Source organism: Anguilla rostrata, chromosome 2, assembly GCF_018555375.3.
Source record: "Anguilla rostrata isolate EN2019 chromosome 2, ASM1855537v3, whole genome shotgun sequence".
Taxonomy (NCBI): Eukaryota; Metazoa; Chordata; class Actinopteri; order Anguilliformes; family Anguillidae; genus Anguilla; species Anguilla rostrata.
Window position 1 is genome coordinate 57,379,336 of NC_057934.1, and position 26,291 is coordinate 57,405,626.

General features: G+C 42.8%; 1 protein-coding gene across 8 annotated transcripts; it reads right to left on the minus strand.

The window, feature by feature from the left end:
• Positions 1–1,548: 1,548 nt before the first annotated feature.
• On the minus strand, positions 1,549–25,916 carry LOC135248584 (ELAV-like protein 3). 8 transcript variants are annotated; one of them, XM_064323386.1, is made up of 7 exons: positions 25,372–25,916; positions 14,022–14,241; positions 13,429–13,532; positions 12,005–12,158; positions 9,852–10,077; positions 9,076–9,114; positions 1,549–6,357 (listed from the first exon to the last, which is right to left on the minus strand). In XM_064323386.1, exons 1-7 carry the CDS (start codon positions 25,378–25,380, stop codon positions 6,030–6,032), a joined length of 1,080 nt encoding a protein of 359 aa, XP_064179456.1. In that variant the 5' UTR covers positions 25,381–25,916; the 3' UTR covers positions 1,549–6,029. The 8 variants fall into 8 exon arrangements, with proteins under 8 accessions (XP_064179456.1, XP_064179453.1, XP_064179452.1 ...); XM_064323383.1 differs by having other exon boundaries at positions 1,549–6,378; XM_064323382.1 differs by having other exon boundaries at positions 1,549–6,378; positions 9,852–10,080; positions 14,022–14,238; positions 25,372–25,912.
• Between the last annotated feature and the right edge of the window lie 375 nt (positions 25,917–26,291).

The window sequence follows — 26,291 nt, forward strand, 5'->3', positions numbered from 1 at the left end:
GTTCTGGATGCTGTGCAGCTGATCATGACGTGCTACTTATAAATATTTGTTCTCCTGAACGTTGAATATATATATCAGTGCTCACTGCTGCGAACCCTCCTATCGATTCAGGAGCATTCAGACGAGCGAGAATCCTGAAAGCTTTGTTTTCTGACGTGTATCTCGGTGCAGGCCGGGGCGATAATGGCTTGGGGAATGTGACTACAAACTCTTCCCTCATTATACTGTTGCAGGACGTTTGATAAATTCTGCCTCTGGAGAACCACAGGGTCTGTAGAACTTTGTTTTCACCATAACTTTCACGACCAGTTCAGCCAGAGAACACTGGCGGGGAGAGTCAACTGTTGACCCCGCTGTTGTCCTCAGGCACAAAAATGATCCTTTCCAGACTTTCCTTTTCTTAACAGTTCTTTTTTTTCAGCATGAAATTTCATGACTTTGCCTAGAGTGACCCTACCATTAGAAAAAGTTCTACATTGCCCTTTTCAATATTTAAAAATAAAAATAAAAACAGCACACCACCAGGGTACAAAGAGTATCTTATAAGTCTTTTTTAACCCTACAGTTATGAAATCTGAATTTATAATCAAAGTTAAGGTCCACAAATCTATTCCAGCAAAATTAATTAATTAATTAATTAATTAATTAATTAATTAATTAATTAATTAATTAATGTGTATTTTGTAGTAGAAATGAGTGCCGAAGAAATACATTTTCTCTGGAATTCTGGACTGTGAAGCAGGATAAGTTATTCCTTGATTTATTCATGAGTGACTTGTTGTTCCTACATGAAAAAATATTGATTTAGGGTCTAAAATTCAATATAGAGACTTTATCACAAGGGGTCCACCAGGGTGAGGCCCACCAGGGTGCGTTTGTTTTTTTGTTTTTTTTTGGGGGGGAAAGGGTGTTGAACTCCAGGCATGGTGGGTCTGAGCCACCACAGACTCTTCCTTGTCTTTTTTGGATTACCTGCGTCTTCGTGATTCCTGAGGTCACCAGGGTCTTTTTCTTCTTAACGACGTTCCACACAGTTTTGGTAAGCCTAAGATTTGGCCTATGTCTCTGCGACTGTTTTTTGTTTTTCTATTTCTCAGCCTCATAATGGCTTCCTTGACTTTCAGTGGCACAACTCTGGTCCTCATGTTGACAAATACCAATAAGACTCCAAAGGCAATAAAAAGACTAGAATCAAACCTAGATACTGAAACTCTCTTATACCTGCACTAAGGAAGCAACTGAACACATCTGACCAATCAGAAACACTTGTGAAGCCATTTATCCTAAACATTATAATACCTTGAAATTGGGGAACTATTCATAAAAAGTGCTGAAACAACAAATACAGATAAGAAAAAAAATTATGAATGCCAAAATGTTCATGGAAATTTTCTTACACACAGTTCAGGATCAAGTGTGATTGTGTGCATGCTTCATGAATGAGGCCCATTGTCTTGGATGGCGTTTAGATTCTGTGGGATAGAACCAGAAACGTCGCAGTGTCGCAGAAATAAAAAAATATATATAATAAAAACAGACCAGACTAGCAAGATTTTTAACTTTTATTTTTTTCTAGCATGAAAAGTACAAATAATCAAACAATTCCATGAAAAAGTTTTAAAGCATCCTCAGCTGAAATCCCAGTAATAAATATTCTAAACTAACCACACGCTTTTCTTTTTCTCTTTTTTTGACATTTTCGTTGTTGTTCGTTTGATCTTTTGTTTTAGGTTGAAATTATTTTTGCTTTTGTTTGATGGTTTTGCTTGATTTTCCCATTTCTCTCACACACACTCCATCTTTCTTTATGATTTGATCGTTTACTTATTTTTTGTTCAACCATCCAAAGAAAATATTGAAAATTTAACATTGTAAAGTAACGACGAGTTTTCTCCCCCATATCAATCAAGCAATAAACAGAAGTTTTTTTGAAAATTCAAAGAAATAATAACAAAATAAAATAAAAACAGAAGAGCTGTTGACCCCAGAGAAGGATGTTACTCAGGTGAGTACACTTCCATCAATCAGAGTAGAGCTCTCATCGCCCCTCCACCAATCAGAGTGGACTTCCCAGAGTTTACCCCTCTAGTCAGCCTCTTTCTCACTGTCGTCATATTTACGAGCACTGATTGTCCCACCCACAGAACTCCAGCTGTTTAAAACACACTTAGGGGTTAATTACAACAAACCAGGACTGTCCTCAGGGCTGTCCTTTAATTGTATTAACACATGCTATAGTAACGTACTTAAATCAAATTCTGCACCAAAATGTACCAGATTAATTAATTTCATGTTCACATTTTAGAGAATGCAGCTACGATGACTGTGCACATTTTTATTTCTGAGGGGAAAAAATGACATCACTCATTGTTTTTATCAGAAACAGTTAGAATTTGCATTTAAATTTAGGGGAAAATAATACTTATGTACCTGAGGTTTTGTTCAACATGGCTTGGCTGCGTTGTGTGTGCATGTCTGAGAAACAAACCTATTCAATGTCCCCTCTAATCCACACTCTATATTCACCCTCGACGACTGACTTTCAGGCAAGTGACGTATCTTTACTGTACTCCAGGGGGCAGTAGTGAGAAATGTTTTGTTTGCTTTGCTTTGTTTGCAGGTTAAAAAACTCACACGTTTCCTGCCTCTGCAGAATATATCTGAGGGAGGATTCCTACTTTAGTGTATAGTCATGTATTAAACTCAGGATCAGCCCATTCCGACCTGAAACATGTATGGAGTGTTGTAAGTAAACCTCAGCTGCCTGTAGAACACGTTCAAACAGGCTGTGGGGAGACTCAGGTGCTCAGGTGGACTCTAGGGGGTGGTAAAATTAGACTGAAAGTGTTTGCCAAACCAAAACTGTGAATGGAAGAAAAAATTCATTTTTATACAACATGAAGAATGAAAGAATATAAGGTTCAACAAGACAAACAGAACACAGGTAGTAAAGTCGTAACATCTAGCACACAGAATGTTTCTAAATATTTGTAGACTACACAATTCAACTTTTTGAATTTTTTTTTAAATCAGTGCACTCAGCCTATGGAGAACATTTCTCAAGCATAACTTTTGAGTTGTTTTTTTAAATCTTTTTGTACCCTTTTAGAAAAAAAATGGCAGAACCACATATCAGCAAAAATGAAAAAAGTCCTTTAAACTTGCAAATATAATTAAATAAACCATAAATATACACAAAACATACTTTTATACGAGGCAATAATAATGATAATAATAATAATCATAATAATAATGATAATAAATAGTTTTTAAGTTAACAATAAGTTAAAACTACGAGCTTAAAGTCACCCAAATAATTACAAGTTTGTTGGCGCTATCTTGTAGTAATTTTTCCATTTTATATATATATATATATATATTTTTGCCGCAATAAAAGCTACCACAGACTTTTACAAACACAATTGTACACATTTTGTATTGAAATAAAGGCAACTAATTCTAAAATCTGCAAACTTAAGAACGGCAACTAATTATTTAAACAATGAAACAAAAGCCATTTAAATGTGTACCCAAAAGAAGGGAATGAATCAAATAAAATCTTAGACCCACGTTAACCTACAGTTAGGCTATATTAACCACACACAGACGCAAAATCAACACGTGATTCTGATATGCAAAACATACCTAGAAACCAAAGCCGCCTACTCTGAGATATACACGGGGTGAACCAAAGAGAACAGATGCATGATGGGTAGACCCAATACGGGATATACAGAAACTGTAAAAGAGGATGGATAAACCAAAGAACATTGAAAAAAGAAAAAAACAGAACAACGCATAAACTTAAGAACATATTGTGAAAATGAAGTATCCCTTGAACAATCTTGTGTTGATGCTAGTTTATTTTGTTTCTTTTTGTTTGTTTTAACGATCAAAAAAAGGTAAGAGATTTTGATGCCGAATCATTTGTTTGCATTAACGTCACATAATCAGGACACGAATCAGGGGCTCAGGAAGTGTATGATTCCAGGGGATCAGAGCTTTTAGCGCTAATAAACCGACAAACATTTTTAACGTTTTTTTGTCTTTTTTTTTCTTTATTTGATCCTTTTGCTTTTCTGCAATTTCAGTTTGATGTTTAATTTCTTAAAAAATATATATTTCATGTTTTAAGTTAATATAAAAACGAAGCTCATTGCACTTGCTGTTCCGTAAGGATTTATTTTATTTCCTTTTATTTTTTGTTCCTCAGATAATGAAGGGGCATCTGTCAGGAGCCGTTTGCTTGTATCGGTTATTTACTGGGGATCTATGCGCTTTTAGGAACTGGTGACGAGGGAGGAAACCTGGCACCCCGTTCCTCCACCTCTCTGGGAAGCTGTGTTAGCTCTGCCTCTCTATATATTTCATGCATCACAGAACTGGAATCTCACAGTTCACTTTCAGAGAAGTGGGTGGGGCTACGGTGAAGTGGGTGGGACCATGGCGAAGTGGGTGGGGCTATGGTGGAGTGAGGGTGGGGCTAATCAAATATGGAATTGAACCTATATTAGGAAATAAATAATAATAATTTGGGGATAAGCCTGATTTTTATTTTATTTTTTTGTACTGACTAAAAACTTTTTTTTTTTGTTTTTTTTTTTTTGATTTTGTACCGAACAATCAAGTGTTCTCACACAACAAAATGGTTCTTGCCCCCCTCCCTCCCCTTCCGCAATCCCTTCCCCTTGTTTCTTTAAACAGCGTAAAAGAAACAATGTGGTCTGTCAAAATATTTTTGAGCTCAACAATCAGTAAAAAGTCTCAGCATGTTCTTTTTTTCCCTTTTTTTTATAAAAATATATTTATTTCTTACGTAACCCTCTCACCTCAAAGAGATCGTCGTCCTCTTTGGCTAACTCAGCGATATTTAGAAAATCAAAATGTGATTTCAACACAGTTAACCATTTTTATGTATATATATATTTTTTGCCTTTATATAGTTTTTTTCCCGGACTCCTTCCCACCACAAATGTGGAAAATATTTTTTTATTCTAATGAATGTTCCCTTTTCTCTTTTCAGTTAAAAGTAAAAAAAGAACGAGGAAGAGCTAGAATTTGAACAGATGGTTACAAAAGCATACTATATTTTATATTTTACTATACATCATATATCATATCATATGAAATACTTTTAACAATGTGTTTTTTTTCTGTCATCAGAGGGCAAATTTTAAAATCGTATTTAATTCCGTCGGGGAAGATTTCTGATGTTAAATTTGACAGGACCTTGAGCTGAAGGTATGGCTTCAGTGTGAAGATTTGAACTGATTTACAGTGTCAGGTCTGTGATAATACTCCTCTACCAAGCCAATACTAAAACGTTGTCACAACATTTCATTCCTCTACCAAGCCAATACTAAAACGTTGTCACAACATTTCATTCCTCTACCAAGCATAAAGCAAAATGTTGTTGCAACATTTCACTCTCCTACCAAGCCGACAACAAAATGTCACAACATTTTACTCTAGCAGGCTAACAATAAACGTTGTTACAACTCTGGTGTGTTCTGGTGCAGTCGCTGTGGGTATTTTGTTGCTATTCAACATTCACGGCAGTTTAGCAGACCAAACTATAAACATGCATGGAACTCTACTGACACCACTGGTGGTACAGTCCAACAGTCCATTCTGTGTGTATGTGTGTGCGAGTGTGTGAGTGCGTGCGTTCGTGCATGTGTGTGCGTGTGATGTCTAGCATGTGATTATACCTGTGTCTGCACAATGCATGTGTGTGTGTGCGTATGATCATGCATCAGTGTGTGTGTGCAGGAGGGTGTTTGTGTAGTGTTTTCACGCTTCTGTGTGTCTGTGTGTGTGTGTGTGTTCACGCATCAGTGTATGTGTGAGACGTTATCCAGACCCATGTGGGGTGAGTGTAGTAGGGAGCTATGAGGCTCCCCCTGCAGGATTAAGGAGTTGTGGCGATTCCTCTCCCTCTCTCTCTCTCTCTCTCTCTCTCTCTCTCTCTCTCTCTCTCTCTCTCTCTCTCTCTCTCTCCCTCTCTCCCTCTCTCTCCGCCCTGCTGTTCAGGCCTTGTGCTGCTTGCTGGTTTTGAAGGAGACCTGCAGCACGCGGTCTCCCAGGCGATAGCCGTTGAGGCTGGCGATGGCCATGGCCGCCTCGTCGTAGTTGGTCATGGTGACGAAGCCGAAGCCCTTGCACTTGTTGGTGGTGAAGTCGCGGATGACCTTGACGTTGGTGACGGCGCCGAAGGGGCCGAACAGCTGCCACAGGACGCTCTCGTCGGCCTCGGGGGACAGGTTGTAGACAAAGATGCACCAGCCGGCCCCTGTGGGCCCCGTCAGGCTGACCCCCGCCAGGCTGCTCATGCTGTCGATGGTGATGGGGGAGAACCTGGGGAGGAGAGAGGGAGAGCTAATCTGGACGTCACTCTGCAGTTCAAATCCGCGCATTCCGCAACCCCACCACAGCCTAACCACACCCCCCACACACTAACCACACCCCCCACAGCCTAACCACACCCCCTACACACTAACCACACCCCCCACAGCCTAAACACATCCCCCACACACTAACCACACCCCCACAGCCAAAACACATCCCCCACACACTAACACACCACCCCCACAGCCAAAACATACCCCTACACACTAACCACACCCCCACAGCCAAAACACATCCCCCACACACTAACCACACCCCCACAGCCAAAACACATCCCCCACACACTAACCACATCCCCACAGCCAAAACACATCCCCCACACACTAACCACACCCCCACAGCCAAAACACATCCCCTACACACTAACCACACACTAACCACACCCCCACCACAGCCTAACCACACACCCTCGCCATAACCACACCCCTACAGCCTAAACACATCTCCCACACACTAACCACACCCCACCACACCATAATCATATACCCCCACAGCCTAACCTCACACCCACAACATAACCACACCCACACAGACTAAACGCATTCCCCACAGCATAACCACACCCTCCACAGCCTAACAACACCCCCACACCAAAACCACACCCTCCACAGCCTAACCACACCCTCCAGGGCATAATCTCACTGCCATAGCCTGACCACACCCCCCATACCAAAATCACAATCACTCCCCACCCTAACCACACCCCTCACACCCTAACCACACCCTATCACACCATAACCACACCCCCACATCCTAACCGCACACACCACAGCCTAATGACACCCCCCACACCATAACTACACCCCCCACATCCTAACCGCACACACCACAGCCTAATGACACCCCCACACCATAACTACACCCCCCACAGCCTAATCACACCCCTATATGCTAACAACACCTACACCCCACCCTAACCCCATGCCCAAACGATAACCACACCCACACCCTACCCTAATCATACCCCCTACACCCTAACCCTGTCTGGCCTCTCTCCCAGAGGTGGAATGTCCAGGTTCAGAAAGTAAAAGTCTTCCCCAGTATTTTGTTCCGATCACCTGGATTTGCTAATTAGCGCATAAACTCTCTCACACACACTCGTCATGCCCCAGGGCTGCTGCTGCGCTTTGTAATGCGCCCATCGCATTTATTTTACATTTACATTTTTAATTTACTCATTTATTCTCAGCTTGGTTGCATCACACACAACTCTGTTTTGTTTTGTTTCGTTTTTTTTCTTTCCTTTTCTGGGACCCGAAATGAACAAACACTGCGGTGGCCTTGTTGCAAAACAGAAAGAAAGAAAAAGCACATTTATCCTGCTAACTGTCCATTGCTTTCCGGAGGGGATGGAGATGCGGGTAAAACAGGTAGCGATCGAAAAGGAAAGACAGAGAGACCTATGGAGGAATCTTTAAAAAAGGTAACACGAAAACCAAAGCCGGAGGCAAAAGACACTGCGGCACAGACACACACCCAAGGGAGATGGAATCTGGTGTACCGATGCTGGTGGAAAAAAAGAAAATTAAATTTAAAAAGAAAGAAAGAAAGAAAGAAAGAAAAAAACTGAAAAGTTAGTTCAATTAAGCGGAAACACAAAGTGAGAGAGATGTTAAACAAAGCCTTGCCAGAATCTACTGCTGCAGCCAGTAACCGCTTTCGTCTCTATGTGGCTTTCCCGTTTGGGCCGAAGGTGATTCGATCGCCGTAATGGGCTTGTCAGTTGCTGTTTTTTGTTTTTCTGCAGATGTCTATTGCGTTGCGCTGCTCATGGAAGGTAATTTGGGGTGTAATGAGGAGGTCTGGAGTTAGAGCCACAGACGGGGCACAGCTCTCTGTGACCTGATTCTTCCAAATTATTTTCAGTGACTCCCTGCTTCAATAAATATCAATAAATACGGTGTCTGCAGAGTGAATACTTAATTAAGCCAGCACTGTGGGACTGCTCTGCTGGGCCTGCTGGTCTGCGTCCTGTGGCCCTGTAGATGGATTTGCTGCGGCGCTCTGTGATTTTAACGAGGTTATCCTTTCTGCCTGATGTTCGTTAGTGCAATGACAGTAGCTACCGGTCGTGTTTCCGTTGGTCAGTCAAACGGAAACACTATTAGCACCCGGTATTTAAATGCGGGCACTACTACAGACGATCGCTATAATATTTGGAACACTTCGTCATTCGTGTTCCGCTTCGTCATTCTAATGGAAGTGCTGACAGAGTGAGGGACTCTAAAGTGGGCAACACACTGGGTGCACTCTGAGGCGGCGCTACACCCTTCTCATGGGAGCATGTGGCTCTGTCCTTTCAATGAGTGTGTGGGATTGTAAAAGAGCGATAGCGTGATGCAATGGCTATGGGACCTGGGTTTGGAACTCAAAAGACGCAGGTTCGAATACCACCTGGGGCGCTACCTGCCGTACCCTTGAGCAAGGTACTTACCCAGGGAGTTCCTTCAGTAAAGTGTCCTGTGGTGTTAACATAGCAGTGAGTAAGTCTCTCTCTGTGATAAGAGTGCCTTGCTAAATGGCAGAAGCGAGTGGAAGGAAAGGTGTGGTTTGGTGTGTAATGTCTTCTACTGTGGGAGTACTGGTGGTGCCAGCAGTTGTAATTCCCGCTGCTTTGTTTGGCTCTGGATGTCTTTTGAAACGCACACCCAATGTCGCAGCCTTTACCTCTTCATTCCGTAGCTGCCGTTTAGTAAATTGTCGAGTCTGCAATGGAAGAGGGAGAATGGAGGGAGTGGAGACATTAGTTGAAGGCTTGAAAGAAGGGGAGAGAAAAAGAAAAAAGAAAGGAGAAAATAAATGAGAAATAGGTCTTTCATTTAACGTGCGTCATCTTCCCTCTGAGGGAAAGGGACTGGCACTTTTGAAATTTATTTATTTATTTATTTATTATTATTATTTTTTATTATTATTCTCTCTGTATTAGTGCTACTGTAGGTGACTTTTCCATTAATCATTAATTACAGGAGGAAGAACACTGCAAGTTTAAATGAAAGTCAGAAAAAAAGACAGAAACAGAGATAGAGAAGGAAAGAGAGATATGGTGGTAGTAGAGTGGTATTAACTTTATTGAGTATAAATTTTTTTTTTTGATTTCTTGAGGTGGTCAGGGATGCTGCTCCAGGCAGACAGATTGGGAGAAAGGCACGTGGGTTACCCCGTCCACCCAACTTGTGACCCCCACCTGCACCCCACACCCCCCGCCCCCCTGTCCCGCCCATCCCCTTGCCCCACCCTCAGCCCCACACCCCCCAGCCCCACCTGCCCCCCTGCTCCAGACCCACACCCTGTCCCGCCCCCAGCCCCACCCCCCGTCCTGCCCCCCTGCCCTGCCCCCAGCCCCGCCCGCAGCCCCGCCCCCACAGCCCCACCTGCCCCCTTGCTCCAGCCCTGCACCCTGTCCTGCCCCCAGCCCCGCCCCCAGGCCCGGCAGTCCTCAGTACCTTATCCTCTGCGTCTGGTGGTGCAGGGGGCCGGTGTAGCGGCGGGCCGCAGTCTGGTACAGCTGGGTGAGCAGTGCCTGGCCCGTCTTCTGGCTGGGGTTGTTGGCGAACTTGACGGTGATGGGCTCGGAGGCGCCCAGCGGCTTCTGCCCGTTCAGGCCCTTGATGGCCTCCTCCGCCTCGTTGCGCTTGTCAAACCGGATGAAGCCCACGCCTCGCGATATGCCTGCTCCGGAACAGAAAGCAGGGCAATGTTAGCACCTGGGAGGCAACGTTAGCCCCCCAGGGGGCGATGTTACTGTAGCACCTGGGAGGCAATGTTAGCCCCCCAGGGGGCAATGTTACTGTAGCACCTGGGAGGCAACATTAACCCCCTAGGGGGGATGTTAGCACCTAGGAGGACACGCGAGCCGCCTAGGGGGTGATGTTAGCCCCCGAGAGGTTATGGTTATGTTGGCCCCTAAGTTGTAATGTTAGCACCTGGTAGGTAATGTTAGCCGTTAAAGGTCATGTTAGTATCTGAGAGGGTGATGTTAGCTACTCGGAGGCAATGTTTGTCCTGGACTAGGATATGTTGGCCCTGCTGGGTGGCGTTAGTCGCTAAGGGGTAATGGTAGTACCCGAGTGGTTGATGTTACCCGCTAAGGGGCAATGTTAGTGCCCGTGTTGGTGAGGTTAGCCACTAAGGGGTAATGTTAGTACTCGAGTGAGTGATGTTAGCCACTAAGGGGTAATGTAAGTACCCGAGTAGGTTATGTTAGCATCTAAGGTGTAATGTTAGTACTCGAGTGAGTGATGTTAGCCACTAAGGGGTAATGTTAGTACCCAAGTAGGTTATGTTAGCCACTAAGGGGTAATGTTAGTACCTGAGTGGTTGATGTTATCTGGCAAAGGGTAATGTTAGTACCTGAGTGAGTGATGTTAACTGCTAAGGGGGTAATGTTAGTACCCGAGTGGGTGATGTTAGCCGCTAAGGGGTAATGTTAGTACCTGAGTGGTGGATGTTATCTGGTAAAGGGTAATGTTAGTACCTAAGTGGGTCATGTTAGCATCTAAGGGGTAATGTTAGTACCCGAGTAGGTTATGTTAGCCTCTAAGGGGTAATGTTAGTACCTGAGTGGGTGATGTTAGCCACTAAGGGGTAATGTTAGTACCTGAGTGGGTGATGTTAGCTGCTAAGGGGTAATGTTAGTACCTGAGTGGTTGATGTTAGCCTCTAAGGAGTAATGTTAGTACCCGAGTGGGTGATGTTAGCCACTAAGGGGTAATGTTAGTACCTGAGTGGGTTATGCTAGCTGGTAAAGGGTAATGTTAGTACCTAAGTGGGTGATGTTAGCTGGTAAGCCATAATATTATCTGACTATTTAGTCCATTTAAACAGTGGGGTTTAGGGTTTGAGTGAGGCAGTCAGGGTCAGGCTTTGAAGTACTGGATGGATTAGGCTCAGAATGTGGGCCTGGAATGTGGTGGGGGCTACGGACAGAGATACGATCATTACCGCCACGGCCAGGGTTACAGGAAAGTGTCAGGTGCAGTTACAGACAGGAGGGACAGAGCATACATTACATTACATCACAATCACTTAGCAGACACTCTCATCTTATCAAGTAGAGAACAGCAGTGTAACTCGCAGGGATACAAAAATGCATCACCACAATGGCCCATTAATAATCAATAAGTGCAATGTTAAACTAACTAACTCACTAACTAACTAACTCTTCCAAAGAAAAAAAGTGAAAGAGGAATGTTATTTAGAGCGGGTCATAGGAGCCATGGTCCAGGTGATTCTTCAGTCTGTGTTTGAATATGGGCGGGGTTTCTGCTGTCCTGACTGCAGTACAAATACAGGTCTGTGGCAGTCAGGTTTATGGTGGGAGTGGGTGGGCGTAACAGAGTCACAGTCTGTGTTAGCGTCAGAGTGGTCACCACGGTCAAACTGGCCGTCTGGCAATTTTGACAAACGCCAGATGGGCCGGTTGAATTTTGGGCTGCTGGGCCACGTTTGGGAAGAATTTTATCCCCTTCTCGCCTGGTCACCCTACGGCTGCTCGGTGTGGGACAGCCATGACCGAATTTTGCTCCCAGTCCAGCCCAGGAGGCCCGCGGTCGGGGCTCGGAGAGCACTCGGTCAGCATCCAGGGTTAAGGCTGTACCTGTGACCTGGTCCACCAGGATGCGGGAGGTGATGATGCGGCCGTACTGCGAGAACAGCTGCTCCATGTCCTTCTGACTCATGGTCTTGGGCAGCCCGCTGACATACAGGTTGGCGTCTCGGATGGAGGCCGAGCTCGGCCGGGCGTACGACACCTGCAGCAGCACAGAGAGAGAGAGAGAGGGACAGAAAGAGAGGGAGAAGGAGGGGGAGAGAGAGAGAGAGAGAGAGAGAGGGTTAGATGCAACCTACTCCATTAGTTTATATTTGTATCACAACAGCATGCTCTCCTTTACCAATGATAAATATAAATGAAGCATGCAACTGATAATAACTAAGTAGAGATGATCTGTATTTGGAATATGAGAGAAAGTTCATTAGATTAACTATATATTTACTGTAATACAGTACATTAAAAATGTATGAACTACTAATCGATGTCTTTGCATAATACAAAATCTGAAAAATATAAAATTTGTTTGTGTTTTCATGGGTGTCTGAGAACATGTAATGTGTGTCTATTTGCTTTTGCGCAAACACTGTCAGTATCTGTACGTACACTGCATCCGTATTTGTGTACATGTGTTTGTGCTCATATCTAGGTATGAATGCATGCCTGTTATCAGTGCATTTGGGCATCATAACATCTGTGTATGTTTGTGTACTTGCATATATATCTGTGAACGCACTAAATCACTTTATTAGTTTATATTTATATTTGAATATTTATGTGTATTATATTAGCATTATAGAATTATTCAGTATATTTGTATTTTGTATATTAGTATTATATTAGAATATTTGTGTGTATCTGTGTGTGTGTGTGTGTATCTGTGTGCGTGTGTGTGTATCTGTGTGTGTGTGTGTATCTGCGTGTGTGTATGTGTGTGTATCTGTGTGTGTGTGAGTGTGTGTGTGTGTGTGTGTGTACAGATGGCATCCCCTGTAGCTCAGTGCAGTCCCATATGTCTGTAATCCTGTAAATGCCATTGTACACATCTCTCCTCTGATGGAGGTGTGACTCCCAGACACCATGGATAAGTGACTGGGGAGGGGGGGTGGGGGGGGGCAGTGTTTAATCTTCCTGTTGGTTTTTGTTCCTGCCATCAAACTCCACCCACAGCCCCCCTGTCTAACCCCCTCCCATTCAGACATGGGACAAAGGCATTCCCCATTGACCCCCAGATCTCTGACAGATGGGCTTTCCCCTAAAACAGCCCCCCCTCCTCGCCCGCCCCCGCCCCTGGTAAGTCCCCCTTAATTACATTACCATGACAATACCCCGCCTTCTGACCTCCTGCCCCTGCTTTCTTTTTTCTTTCTCTCCTTCACACTTTCTTTGTTTGTACAGTCCCCCCCAGCTCCCACCCCTCCTCCCCCCACGCCCTGCTCAGCTGGCAGGCTTCTAGAAGTCTCCGTCCTCACCTTGATCGTTTTGGTTTGCAGTTTGAGCCCGTTCAGCGTGTTGATGGCTTTGTCGGCATCATTGGGGTCCACGTAGTTCACGAAGCCGTAGCCCAAGCTCTGACCTGAAACATCAACCAATCACAAGCCCTCATTTTCACCGCCAACCAGTCACAAGCCTTCTTTTTCACCACCAACCAATTGCAAGCCTTAATTTTCAGCTCTTTGATGGTTAATGGAATAGTGGGGGGAAAATAACTGTTCCTTTCAAGAAAATGAATGTTACACTGAGGAAATGCTAGCAAAAAAAAAAAAAATGTGTGTGTGTGTGTGTGTGTGTGTGCTTGCACGGGCTTCTGAGTATGTGTGTGTGTATGTGTGTGTGCGTGTGTGCATGCTTATGAGTCTGTGTGTGTGCGTATGTTTGTGTGCATGTGTGTGTGTGGTTGCTTATGTGTGTGCATGTGCTTATGAGTATGTGTGTGTGTGCACGTGTGTGTGTGTGCCTGTGTATGTGTATGTGTGCATGTGCACGTGTGTGTGTGTGCCTGTGTGTGTGTGTGCATGTGTGTGCGTGTGTGTGCATGTGCCTGTGCATGTGCATGTGTGTGTACCTGTGATCTTGTCTCTGACCAGTTTGCAGGACTCGATGTCTCCGATGCTGCTGAAGAGGCTCTTGAACTCCTCCTGGGTCATGGTCTGGGGCAGGTAGTTGACGATCAGGTTGGTTTTGCTGTCGTCAGTGGAGCTGCTGCCGCCGATCACAGGCCCATTGGGGAGGCTGTTAGCCGTGGGACCATTAGACACCTGAGTCTCCATGGTGCTGATTATCTGCTGAGGGAAGGAGGAGGAAATCAGGCACGCTGAGAATATGTGTACACACACCCACACACACACTATCACACCCACACACTATCACACACACGCACACACACACCCACAAACACTATCACACACCCACACACACACACTATCACACCCACACACACACTATCACACACCCACACACTATCACACACACGCACACACACTATCACACACCCACACACACACACTATCACACACCCACACACACTATCACACACCCACACACATGCACACACACACACACACACACAGCACACACACACACCCACACACACTATCACACACCCACACACACTATCACACACCCACACACATGCACACACACACACACACACACATGCTCGCGTGTGCAAACACACACATGCACGTTCGCATGTATAAAACAGACACTCATGCACACATACACACGCGGACACACACACATAGAAACACATGCACGTGCGCATGCACATATGCATGCGCACACACATGCATACACACACACATACACACAATCACACACACACATACACCCAGTAACACACACATGCACGCACGCACACGCATGCGTACAAGCACACACAACCCACAAACACACACACATGCGCATGCACACAAACATGTATGTACACATACAGACACACACACACACACAATAAAACATGTACACACAAACATATACATTGAACAATTTACAGACTTCACACTCACTGATGCACACACAGTGTAGCTATATCTCTCTGAAGTGTCAAAGAGCATTTCAAGAGTGTGATTGACATAAGGGTTTGAAGTCATGCGGTGATGTCATCAGAGCCTGATGCTCTGTCTCAGATTACCCCTGGAGATTTCTTTTATCAAAAAATCCGTATTTTGCATCAACGCAGGTGATTGCAGCGATTCTATATTTAAACAAATCCCGCATTTCCACTGGCATATTCCTTGAAATTACTCTCTCTCTCCATCTCTCCCTCTCTCTCTTTCTCCCTCTCTCTTCTAACCTTGATCACCTTCTGCAAGGTCTAACTGAAGCCTGGTTCCCAGGGCAACAGCAGCCTGACGACAGTTGCCATAGTCGCTAGCTTTCTGACTCCCAGAAAAAAAGGCGGTGTAGAGGGAAGAGGCGGGGGAATGGGGAGGAGGATGAGGGCAGTGGGGGGGGGGGGGTGGGGGGGGGAGTGAGAATGAGACAGAGGCATTGTGTTGTGGGAGATGCACATTACCAGACACCAGTTCACACGTACTCTCACACACAAGCACAATAAATGAGCACAAACACACTTAATGCATGCTGACACATGCACCACACGTACACAAGTATCATACCCACACATGTGCATTTGTGTTTTACATGTTTTTGTTTTTAGGTGTGCACATAATAGGCACAGTGGCATGAGTGTGTTCATGTATATGTCCATGCTCATATGTGTTTGTTTGTTTACATGTATTTGTGCGAAAGCTTTAGCCAAACACTGTTGCAAGTGGATATTTAGTCAAGCATCAAAACATTTTTTTAAATATGTAACTGAGAAAGAGGCCAGGATTGCCAGGTTCTGCATAACCACAGAAGAACTGTTCTCACATCGTATTTTCCCCCATAAACAGCGTGTGCTCAAATTTTCTCAATCTGGAAACCTTTTGCTACTCCTTGAAAGTGCATTCTCAAACATTCATTACTCTGACAGACAATCAACAATGCATACTTTAATAATGCTGTATAATGTAGTTTTTATAACTTTATTAAGTATTTATGATTATTGTATCATAAAGTGCTTCCTTTCCAGGAGATGCTAGGACTAGCGCCAGATGATAGTGGCCAGGAGAGAGAGATGGGCAGGGAGGATATGGAGTCTGAGTGCTTCCTGCAGTGTAATAATGGCTGTTGGTTTCCCTACTGAGGGCTGATGAATGGAAGAGAATGGAGGGTGTGTCGATGAAAGAATGCACTCCACCTGGGAAATGAAATCAGAAATCAGAGTGTGTGCATCGATACACGATACAGCGTCTGCGTCACTTTCAGTGTAGCCTTCAAAAAGCTATTTTCATTTTCTGTTTTGTGCTGATGCAAAGCTTGTTTTTTTTTTCTTTGGGGTGGGGGGGTCTCACACTAGTCAATCAATTATCATAACTTGGAGACTGAAACTAACACAGATACCAGTTTGGATGTAGCACCTCAGTACAGAGTAGAGCTAACATCTATCTAGCTGATGTGAAACTGGTCAGCTAGTTCATCTGGCCAGACAGCTAGAGTTACTTTCATGTAACAAACATTAGCTGACTTGTTATCTTAATAGCAAATCATCTATTTGCAACTTTTCAGTAATATCAACTTAATAAACTCATTTTCAAGTGAATTCAGTAGCTTACTTCAAAATAATATGACAGACTATAAATTCAAAACGTGTAAGTCCATAAATAACTTTAGTGATAATTTAGCCCATTTTCAAAATGTACACACAGAAATGTCTGGAATCTGCTTGTAAGGAAATTATAAAGAAACTGTTTGCTAAAATTCCATTGGCAAAACTGGTTGCCAACATTTTAATTTACAATGCCGTTTGAGGCACTGAGGCCAATAATTATGAATTGCTAAATATTATAATGACAAAAAAAAAACCTTTTTGTTGGAGATATGCCTTTCAACACAAGAGAAACACACCTTCTGCCGGACTTGCCTGGACTTGAAGAAAATCTATTCCTGCATCTGCGATTGGAAAATGCACGACTGGCTCCTGGTAAACAATCTGCACGAACAAACCAGCTCTCCTCACACTGTAAAATCGATTCTACAGCATCTGATATCAAACTTCTATAGAGTGCACATGATCCCTTTTGTTAGAGTTGAATTAACACTGAACATGTTTTACATTAACATACAGTATTTATACCCCTAATTTACAGTATGGGGTAGGAGAACTCTAGAGCTCAAACCAAAACATCATCCAGCAACACATAAATCCAACTGACTACTGCCCACATAACTACTGTTCACCCAAGGAGAACCACTGCTCATCAAACAGAATCACTGTTCACAATTCAGAACCACTGCTCAGCAAACACAACCACTGTTCACCAGACAGAACCACTGCTCACCAAACAGAATCACTGTTCACCATACAGAACCACTGCTCATCAAACAGAATCACTGTTCACCATACAGAACCACTGCTCATCAAACAGAATAACTGGTCACCATACAGAACCACTGCTTATCAAACAGTGTCACTGTTCACCCAAGCAGAACCACTACTCACCAAACAGAATCACTGTTCAACATACCGAACCCCTGCTTAACCAAACAGAACTATGGTAAATCTGAGAAACAAAAGCGAAACAAACAACCTGCTCCCTGTTTACCTGACAAAGCCACAGTTCACCTGTGAAGAATCACTGCACTCCTGAGGGAATCACCAGTCAAGCTGCTCAAACATCTGCTGCGTTCAATAATTATTTATTTATCCCTCATCGGGAAACTTAGTGACACAGTTCACAGACCACTTATCCCATCCATTAATGCAGATGGATATCCACTGAAGTGATTCCGGTTCATTACCCTGCCCAAAGGGACAGCAGGAGCTACTCTATTCAGCCAGTTCCTCAACCTGCACTTTCCAACACTGCAAGTGGACAGACAGACGTTATTGGATTGACGGGGTCGTTGCCTTGCATAGTGGCCACTCTCCATGGTTGAGACCTTAGCAACTACCACACTGCGTGGTTGACGCCTGAACACTGATGCATGCCATAGCCCATCAGTCTTCACGAATGACACCTGAACACAGGCAGAACCTTGGAACAGGTAGTGGCAGACAGGAGTAATGGATAATGAGACTTGAACCGAAACACACATACACACACACACAGATACACACGCACAAACAGTCAACACACACGTACATATACAGGCACGTATGCACAATCGAGTTAATTAGAGGGTCAGTTTGGTCTCAAAACATCTGCTTTAGCGCAGATTAGCACCCGGATGCCCGACACAGAACTCACAGTGCCCCCGGGCTGGACAGACAGCCTGAAGGCAAAAGGCTAAACCAGAAAAGCCTCCAGACAATGAATACCCCTGCCCACACATAAACCACTACTCCTGTTCTCTCATGCAAACGTTCTGCCGCACGCACCTCTGCTCAGCTCCAAGCGGGGAGATTCTCCTTTTTTTTTTTTGTACGGCTGAGCTTGCCAAGGAGCCAATCAGGGGGTGTGTTCTTCAACAGCACAAGCTCAAAAACGCCACGTCTTTTAAAGTTTTTTTTTTGTTCATCTCTCGGTTTCAAAATGCATCGTTTCGAACAAAAAGTTTGGTTTCGTTTTGAGTATACCGGCGCCTTTATCATCTCAAGGGTCAGAGCAGTGTGTCCGCTGTACTGCTGTAAACCCTCACAACGCACCACAAACTTCTACTCCGGCTGCCCCCCACCTGCTGGTCCCTGTGTGAGCTCCAAGTAAAATAAAGGTAATAATATTATGCAATTAATAATCATAATATTGCATCAGAACAATGCATGATTAGAACACAACTGTACTGTTTCAATAAATCACTGGTGATGCTTGTAAAATTCATAATAATAATGATAATAATAATTTTATAAAAAAATGCAGAGGCTGCTAGGCATGAATCCTGAGCATATTGTGTATATATTAAGAGTGGCTTCTAGCCATTCATAAAGGTTATCTCATGCTCATCAGCTTTGTCTTGGAATATCTATCCGTTTTTTCTTTCCTTCAAGCTTGTTAAAATTCTCTCCCTCTCTTTCTTTCCCACAAAAAAAAAGATGTGTGCTGTGCGCTTGCACAAATTTAAGGTCTTTTTGCTGAATAAAGGGAGTGACACAATCAACAAAAGCGCCACCCGTTCCTCCTCCTCCTCGTGCTGAGAGACCGTGGCAGCATTATGAATATTAATGCGGACACTGAGCCTTTGTGTCGCCACGAGGCAGGGGAACAATGAGCTGTATCGTTTGCCACTTTTTTCTCCTTTTCCCCCCCTCTCTCGTGACCGTTTAACGAGTTTAAACGCCGCGGCCATTCCGAGCAGGAACATCAACGACGGTAATTAGTCGGCGCATGAAACGGCGAAACCTTTTTTGAACACAAAAGGAAATTCGTCCTTAAAATTGCGGTTTCCTCGCAGTGCTGGATTAAACATTGAGGGCTCGATTTTGAAGGCCGATCTCATGGCACATCGGTCAATCTAGAGTGTATTACCATAAATAATATCTGGAAAAAACCTATGAAGCCTCAATTTCTTGGCACAAGCAGACTGGTTGTGTGGCTTCAATGGTTGCTTTCCAAACTGCAAAAAAACAATCAATCATCTGCCCTCCCACATATCGCATACATCTAGGGTTTGAAACAAATGGTGCCCGACTTATTCAATATTTGACAAGGCCTTTTTTAATCAGTGTGCTGCCAGTTTGGAATTAAAACCCCAAATGTTTTAACAGATTTTTTTTTCATCAGTTACAAACTCTAAACCTCATAAAGTTATGACAGGGCTGTGAACAGCATTGTACCTTTTTAATTCATGAGCTTTTAAAGAACCTCTATTTTTGTGCCTTACATGCTTACTGATTGTTCTTTCAGGGGTGGAATCAAAGTCAAGCCATTGCTGGAGGTCCATATGTTGCCTAGGCAACTAAGTGACCAATGAACAATCTGCCAGGTGCTTCCTTTGCTAAACTACTGCAATTGATGAAATAACTGGCCACGTATTTAGTTCTGTCTGTACCACAACAGCCAGTACAGTCGTAAGGCAGCTAGCCAATTGCTAGCTAATGTAGTATCCAGTAAAAAAAAATCTTATATATCTGTATGAGTTATTATGTCCATTTTTCTGTTTAGGAGGTTGCACAGAATTTTTACCCTGTTTGACTATTTCCAAGAGATTTCAAATACTCAGATCTCTCGACTTTGCAAAACCTCAGAGGTCTAGGTAGCAGTGTGGCATAGTGGGTAAAGAACTGGGTTTTTTAACTGAAAGGTTATAGGTTCGGTTCCTGGATTGTGTAAGTCACTCAGGAATATAAGCATCTGCTACATGCCTGTAATGTAATTTTTTTACGGCCACAAATACCTTTGCTATGCTTACAGTGGTCAATTCCATTACATAAGTTGCACAACACTGTGAATCAAAATTCAAAAGTCATGTAAATGTATGCTAATGTAAACTTATACTTGCGAGAGGTTACTGTGTCCTGCTTTAGACAGATCATTGTAAATCAAGCTGAAAAGTTAAAACTAACAAACAATGGCCTGTTGAGTTGACAAGCACTGTGAAATGTTTGACTTATTACTGTTCTGTACACAAACAGATTAGCAATTAGTGCCTACAGCAGTTATTCAAGACTAAGAACTAGCCTCGATTCAGCTCCATGGGGGGTTACAGGAAAATAAGTTTATAAGAACAAATTTCATTAAATATACATTTTTCATTATTTAGGTTTATTGTGATTGTAATGAAATCATTATACATTTACGTTTTTAAAATGATTTTATGCTTGGAAAATGTGTGTTCCACACTGTAATACAACTCCCTTCAAGCATGTAATACTTCCAACATCTCACAGACATCATGGATAAAGAGTTTTCAATGAACTATGGGAGCTTGAGGAAAGGAAAACACTAAAGCGGAGTTCTTCCCATGTACATCTTGAGGAGTAGTTTGTGTAATTCTTTGAGTTATCTTGCCAAGAGCTATTTTTTCAAGCTGGGTATTATACATGTCATACTATGGGTGTTTTTCTGAGGAGGATAAACATCAGGCTTCACCATGATAGGATGCTATTTTGATTCTGAAGCTAACATTAGATGACTGGCAATATCACAAATTTTGCGGATCCAAAACGATCCGATATGATAATAAATGATCAATATATGTGATTCAGCTACAACTCAATCCTGTAACAAAGTACACATCCAACCAAAAGGAGGGCGAGAGTGCAAAAACTTAAGTGACATCACGTTTAACAGAAGGAAAAACAACACTAGCACGTAGTGAGGCTGAAATTGTAAACAATGATGTTGGCTGTGTTGATTATTGACATTTAAAGAAATATTTTGGTATGATTCATTCCAATACATATAAATGTTTGCATGTTGTATTGATTGAGTGGGATCTTTGCCCTTTGAACCGATCTGGATGGGTGCATCGTAACACCCGTAGTTTTTACTGTCCTCTGCAGACTGTTATTTCTCCCTTAATTTCTGTTTGAATTAATTCCCTAATAGTCCTTTAGAGTTAGCCAATAGAATCCTTGCACTCTGGTGGCTCCTCTCATTTTGACTAGAGTTGCAGCCAGTTAGGGTGCTGTTTGACACTGGTAGGCATCCAATCAGCTGGAGCTGCTAGCTCATACAGGCACTTGCTATATAGGAAATCAATCAATTCTCATAAATTTTTTAAATTGCTAATTGGTGATGAAATCCACCCCAGAGATTAATTTTGAGAAAAGTTTTTCATTTTTTTATTTGAGCCTTAAATATGAACTAGATTGGTCGTAAGTATTTGATAAGCATAACCCTTTGGTGATAAATTCAGGTCAAACTTTGGCCGACAGACGAAACCATTCTTGAGCAGAAGTCTTGTAACTATACAGTTAAAATTCCCGATCATACAAGAACCATTACACAAGCTAGTCAAGCTAGCTATCTAATGATCACTGGCTATCACCACAGGAACATATTGGCTTGCTAATTTTAGTAAAGAGCTACATAAAACATAGTTTAGCTTTGGCTAAACAGCATAGTATCTGACCTTGAATTAAAGAAATTAAGTTTTTATGCTTAATTCCAATGTTGTCACTTGTATGCTTATTGGTGGGTCCAAGATGATATCATCGGGGGTTGGGGGAGGGGGCTGTTTTCCAGGGTGGGCAGATGGTGAGAAATAGCACTTTCACCCACTTTGACTTTTAAATAAGTCTGTGCTAATCTCGGTGTCTAACATGCAAACCCAAACCCAGCATGAATCCATTTATTATTGTTTTTTTGGGGATGGGGGTTTGATGGGATGGGGTTTCACGTTGTGTTCTGTATTGTAGCTACTACTGGTTGTTGCACATCTGACAATATAACATAATGCCCTTATAGTCACTATTATTATATAAGAACCATTACACAAGCCTATTAAGTAAGCTAGCAAGCTATCACTTCCTGCAACTAATAATAATAATAATAATAATAATAATAATAATAACAATAATAAGAATACGAATAATACTACTACTAATAATAATGTTGAGCTAAACTATTGCTGTCCTGAATTGAATCCTTTAACTCATGTATTACACAAGTGGAATGCACATTAGACAATAACACAAAGAGTCAAACTGAAATGCAGGTGCACAGACTACCATACAATAAAAAAAACAATATCCTGACTTATTGACTGAAGGCTTGTACTAATGCCTTACCTTCAGTGTGTGTTCAACAGCATATGATTATAATCATTCACATAGTAATAACATATATGACAGTAAAAATCTATTTTATAAAAATACAATCAACACCTGTCTCAACAATAGCCATATCCAGTAAGATAGCAGATGATAATATCATTGCCGGCATCAAAACAGCATTATAGTTTTGATATATTAATTTTCACAGATGTGTGTCTGTCACTCTACATCTGTACAGAGGTCAGCTATTTTGTTCTCGTACTCTCCAGCCATGTATTCTTTAAAATCTATAATAATAATAATAATAATAATAATAATAATAATAATAACGAGAAGAAGAAGAAGAAGAAGAAGAAGATAACGACAAAAACAATTTCCTCTCTAAGGAATAGCACCAAAAATACTACAAGGTACAAATAATAATTATAATAATCATAATTATATAACTATAGCATGGTGGTATAAGTGCCCGTTTTATTATCACGTTACATTCGTATAAATTTGACCAACTGCATCTTAGATAATGTTCGTGATTTTTTAGTAAACATAGCCACAACGGCTATGGTATTCGGCCCGGTATTCGGGTTCCCGATTGCTTCGCTTGGATGTGTGACATTTGACTCGACGGTCAAGAGCGTGCAGTGCGTGCGCACAGTGCACTGCGGAATCAGCGTTTGTGACGCTGCTAAGGCCTCTATTTTGTATCGGGCTTGGATGCTCCTAGAATATATGGAGCGTACTTAAACTCGAAACATGTCAGAGTTTAAAGGATTAATGTATATGTTAAACGGGCATGTTCGGTTCATGTTAAACTCAAGTGTTCATTTTAAGCCTCAGACAAGACAAACACATCGTTTTCTCTGTTTTCTACTATGGTAGGCTATGCTATCGAAAAAAAGAAAGGCCTACCAATTCTGTTAGTAATTTCATTTATAACCCTAAATAGGAAAATGCAAGTGCCCAATCCAACACCATTTATTCTCTAAAACAAATGCTTATTTGTGGAGGATTTGTTATATAATTAGCGGACTTGTTAGAAATTGAGTGCGATGAACGATTAACTGAACGGACGTTCACACCATAATGTTATTGGCATTACAATGGCGTCAATGGCCGCAAAGAGGGGAATCCGGTTTTTGAGCAGATTTATAAATATTAATATTGTCCTTCAAAATGGAATTGAAGGGCCTCTTTGAATTGCTCGATGCATCCTTTTTGTTTTACTTACATTGACGGAACGATATCAATGCGCGCGCTCTCCGCGACTGTCGGAGCCAGACAAAAGGACTAATTTATTCTACCTGCTGATAGATTGCAGGGGGGAACTCACCCAGCAGTTCAATTAATTTACAAATTGCTCCCAGCTCGAGAGCCCTTGTCGGGCTCGAGAATGGGTGACCACTAGAGGCGCGTGGCATCGTTATGTCCTCGAAGATGTGGGGGTCAAGGACACACTGTGGTGACACGCCCAAAATGGTCCGCGAGGAAGCGCACGACGACGCTGTTTCAGCGCTAGAACCGTTGCATAGAAATAGCTGCCATTTCATTATGTGTCAAGCAGAACCTTTAGTCTACAAATGTGTGTTTCTACTTGTATTTGACGAGTTTTCGCGTCGGCTGCGGAGCACAGAATATGTTTGTATAGAGGCCACGTTTCTCCCCATCGCTCCCGCTGCAATTTCCACTACATTAACCGAGTTGCATCGCAACGAGAACCCTAAGGAATTCTGACTTGTCTGTGAACGTAAGCAAGTAGATTAGTACATTTCCTCTTTCTCTGTTCATCCTTTCACCTCTCAATATATCTCTCCCTCTCCCTTGTTCTTCTCTTCCTGTCTCCCTCTCTTTCTCTGACGCAGCTCTTTCCCTTGTTCTCTGTGGCTCTCAGCTGCCCCTTTCGATTTATTGTTTTCCTTTGTCTCCAGTCTCCTCACAAGCATCCTTCCTGAGCGCTAGGCAGTGAAAGGCTATTCTCTGTAGTGGCGCAGTCCTCCCCTAGCACGCGCAGCCCTCCCCCGTTGCTGCACGGCGCGCGGCCCCAGCCTCTCTGCTTTGCTCCATTTCAGACATTATACGTGCTATTGTGTGGAAACGGGACATGCATAGATGCAATTAAATCGCCATCAATATAAGACTTTTCTCGCCTTGAAACGAAATATTTAAGATGAATGAAAAAAGGAAATACTAATTAGAAACAGACAAGAGAAAATACATCGTGTTGATTAGTTGAGGTATTTGCTTCACTGGCGCTGTATATTGCTCGGGAAGAGCACAATAAGCATTTTAATCCCTGCAGAAAGCACGTACAGCCAAATCGTCGCAGGACACAGTCATTGATTTAAGCCCCGGCCCCGCGCTGCATCGCCATATATCACATTACTAATACCCGCGACTGATCGTTAAATCCTATCACTATGCGCAGTGATATCCGCACACAGTGTGTGTGTATGTTTGACTGGAAAAAATAATGTGTTGTGCGAAGATCCGAGATATTCATGATGCATTGCACACAATCAGACACAAACACACGATATATATATATATATATATATATATATATATATATATATATATATATATATATATGTATCAACAGCAGTAAGATATATTATAATAAATACATATATTTAGTTGCTCAGTTTATGTCATATATTGAGTAAATAAGCATTCAAGTTCAGAGCCATGCAAAGGAAAAAAAATCAGATATACGTACTGTAACCATTCTTGTTGTAAAAAGAGGGAACAGGTCCGGTCGATGAGGTCTTGGAATAGCCACTTGGCTTTGTGAGGGGATATGCTGCCTGCTGAAATATTGTATTTGATATTGTATTTAGCGTGGTATTTTTCTCTTTCCTTTTTCTTTTTTCTTTTCCCAAGGCCGAGTGGGGACACAATACAGATGACAGAGAGAAAATTAAAAACCAGCGGCAGTGGCAGCAAACAACAACACAAAAATTAAAAATAAAAAAAAATAAAAGGCAGTTTTCTCCGGAAAAGAAAAAGAAAAACCTCTGTCTTCGGTTGTTTTTTTTTCTCTCTGTCTTTTTTTTTTTGGGAAAAAAAAGAAAAGACAGAAAAGGAAAAAAAGAGGCTTCTTTCTTATGGTGGTTATTGTCCCCAGCAGGTACTCTCTTTTTTGGGTGGATGGGTGTGTTGGATGAGGGTTCCCCAGCAACTCTCTCAGTATCCTTCTCTGCTTGTGCTGCAATCTTGTGCTTTATGTCTCCTGCCTGCCACGGCCTTTGCTGATTGGCTAATTGTGAAGGGAGGGGAGTAGCAACATGGCAGCCACCCCCCCCCCCCCCTTTCAGTGGAGCACTGTGAGTCTCTCTCTCTCTCTCCCCTCCCCCTTTCTCCTTTCTCTCTCTGACTCTCTGCCCCACACCCTCAAACCACTCACCCACCTCTCTCTCTCTTTCTCTCTCTCTCTCTGTCCCACCATCTCTCCATCCTTCCCTTCCTGCCGCCCCCCCCACAGACTCAAAATCATCCACGTCTGCGCCACGCCCTTGAAAACATCCTTCGCTGTCGTTTCCTGTTACCCTCAAATCAGACTCTTCTCTCGCTCCTTTCAGCCCTTTAATCATCCTACCCTCCCCTACCTCAGACTGTCACCCCACTGTGCTCTCTCCA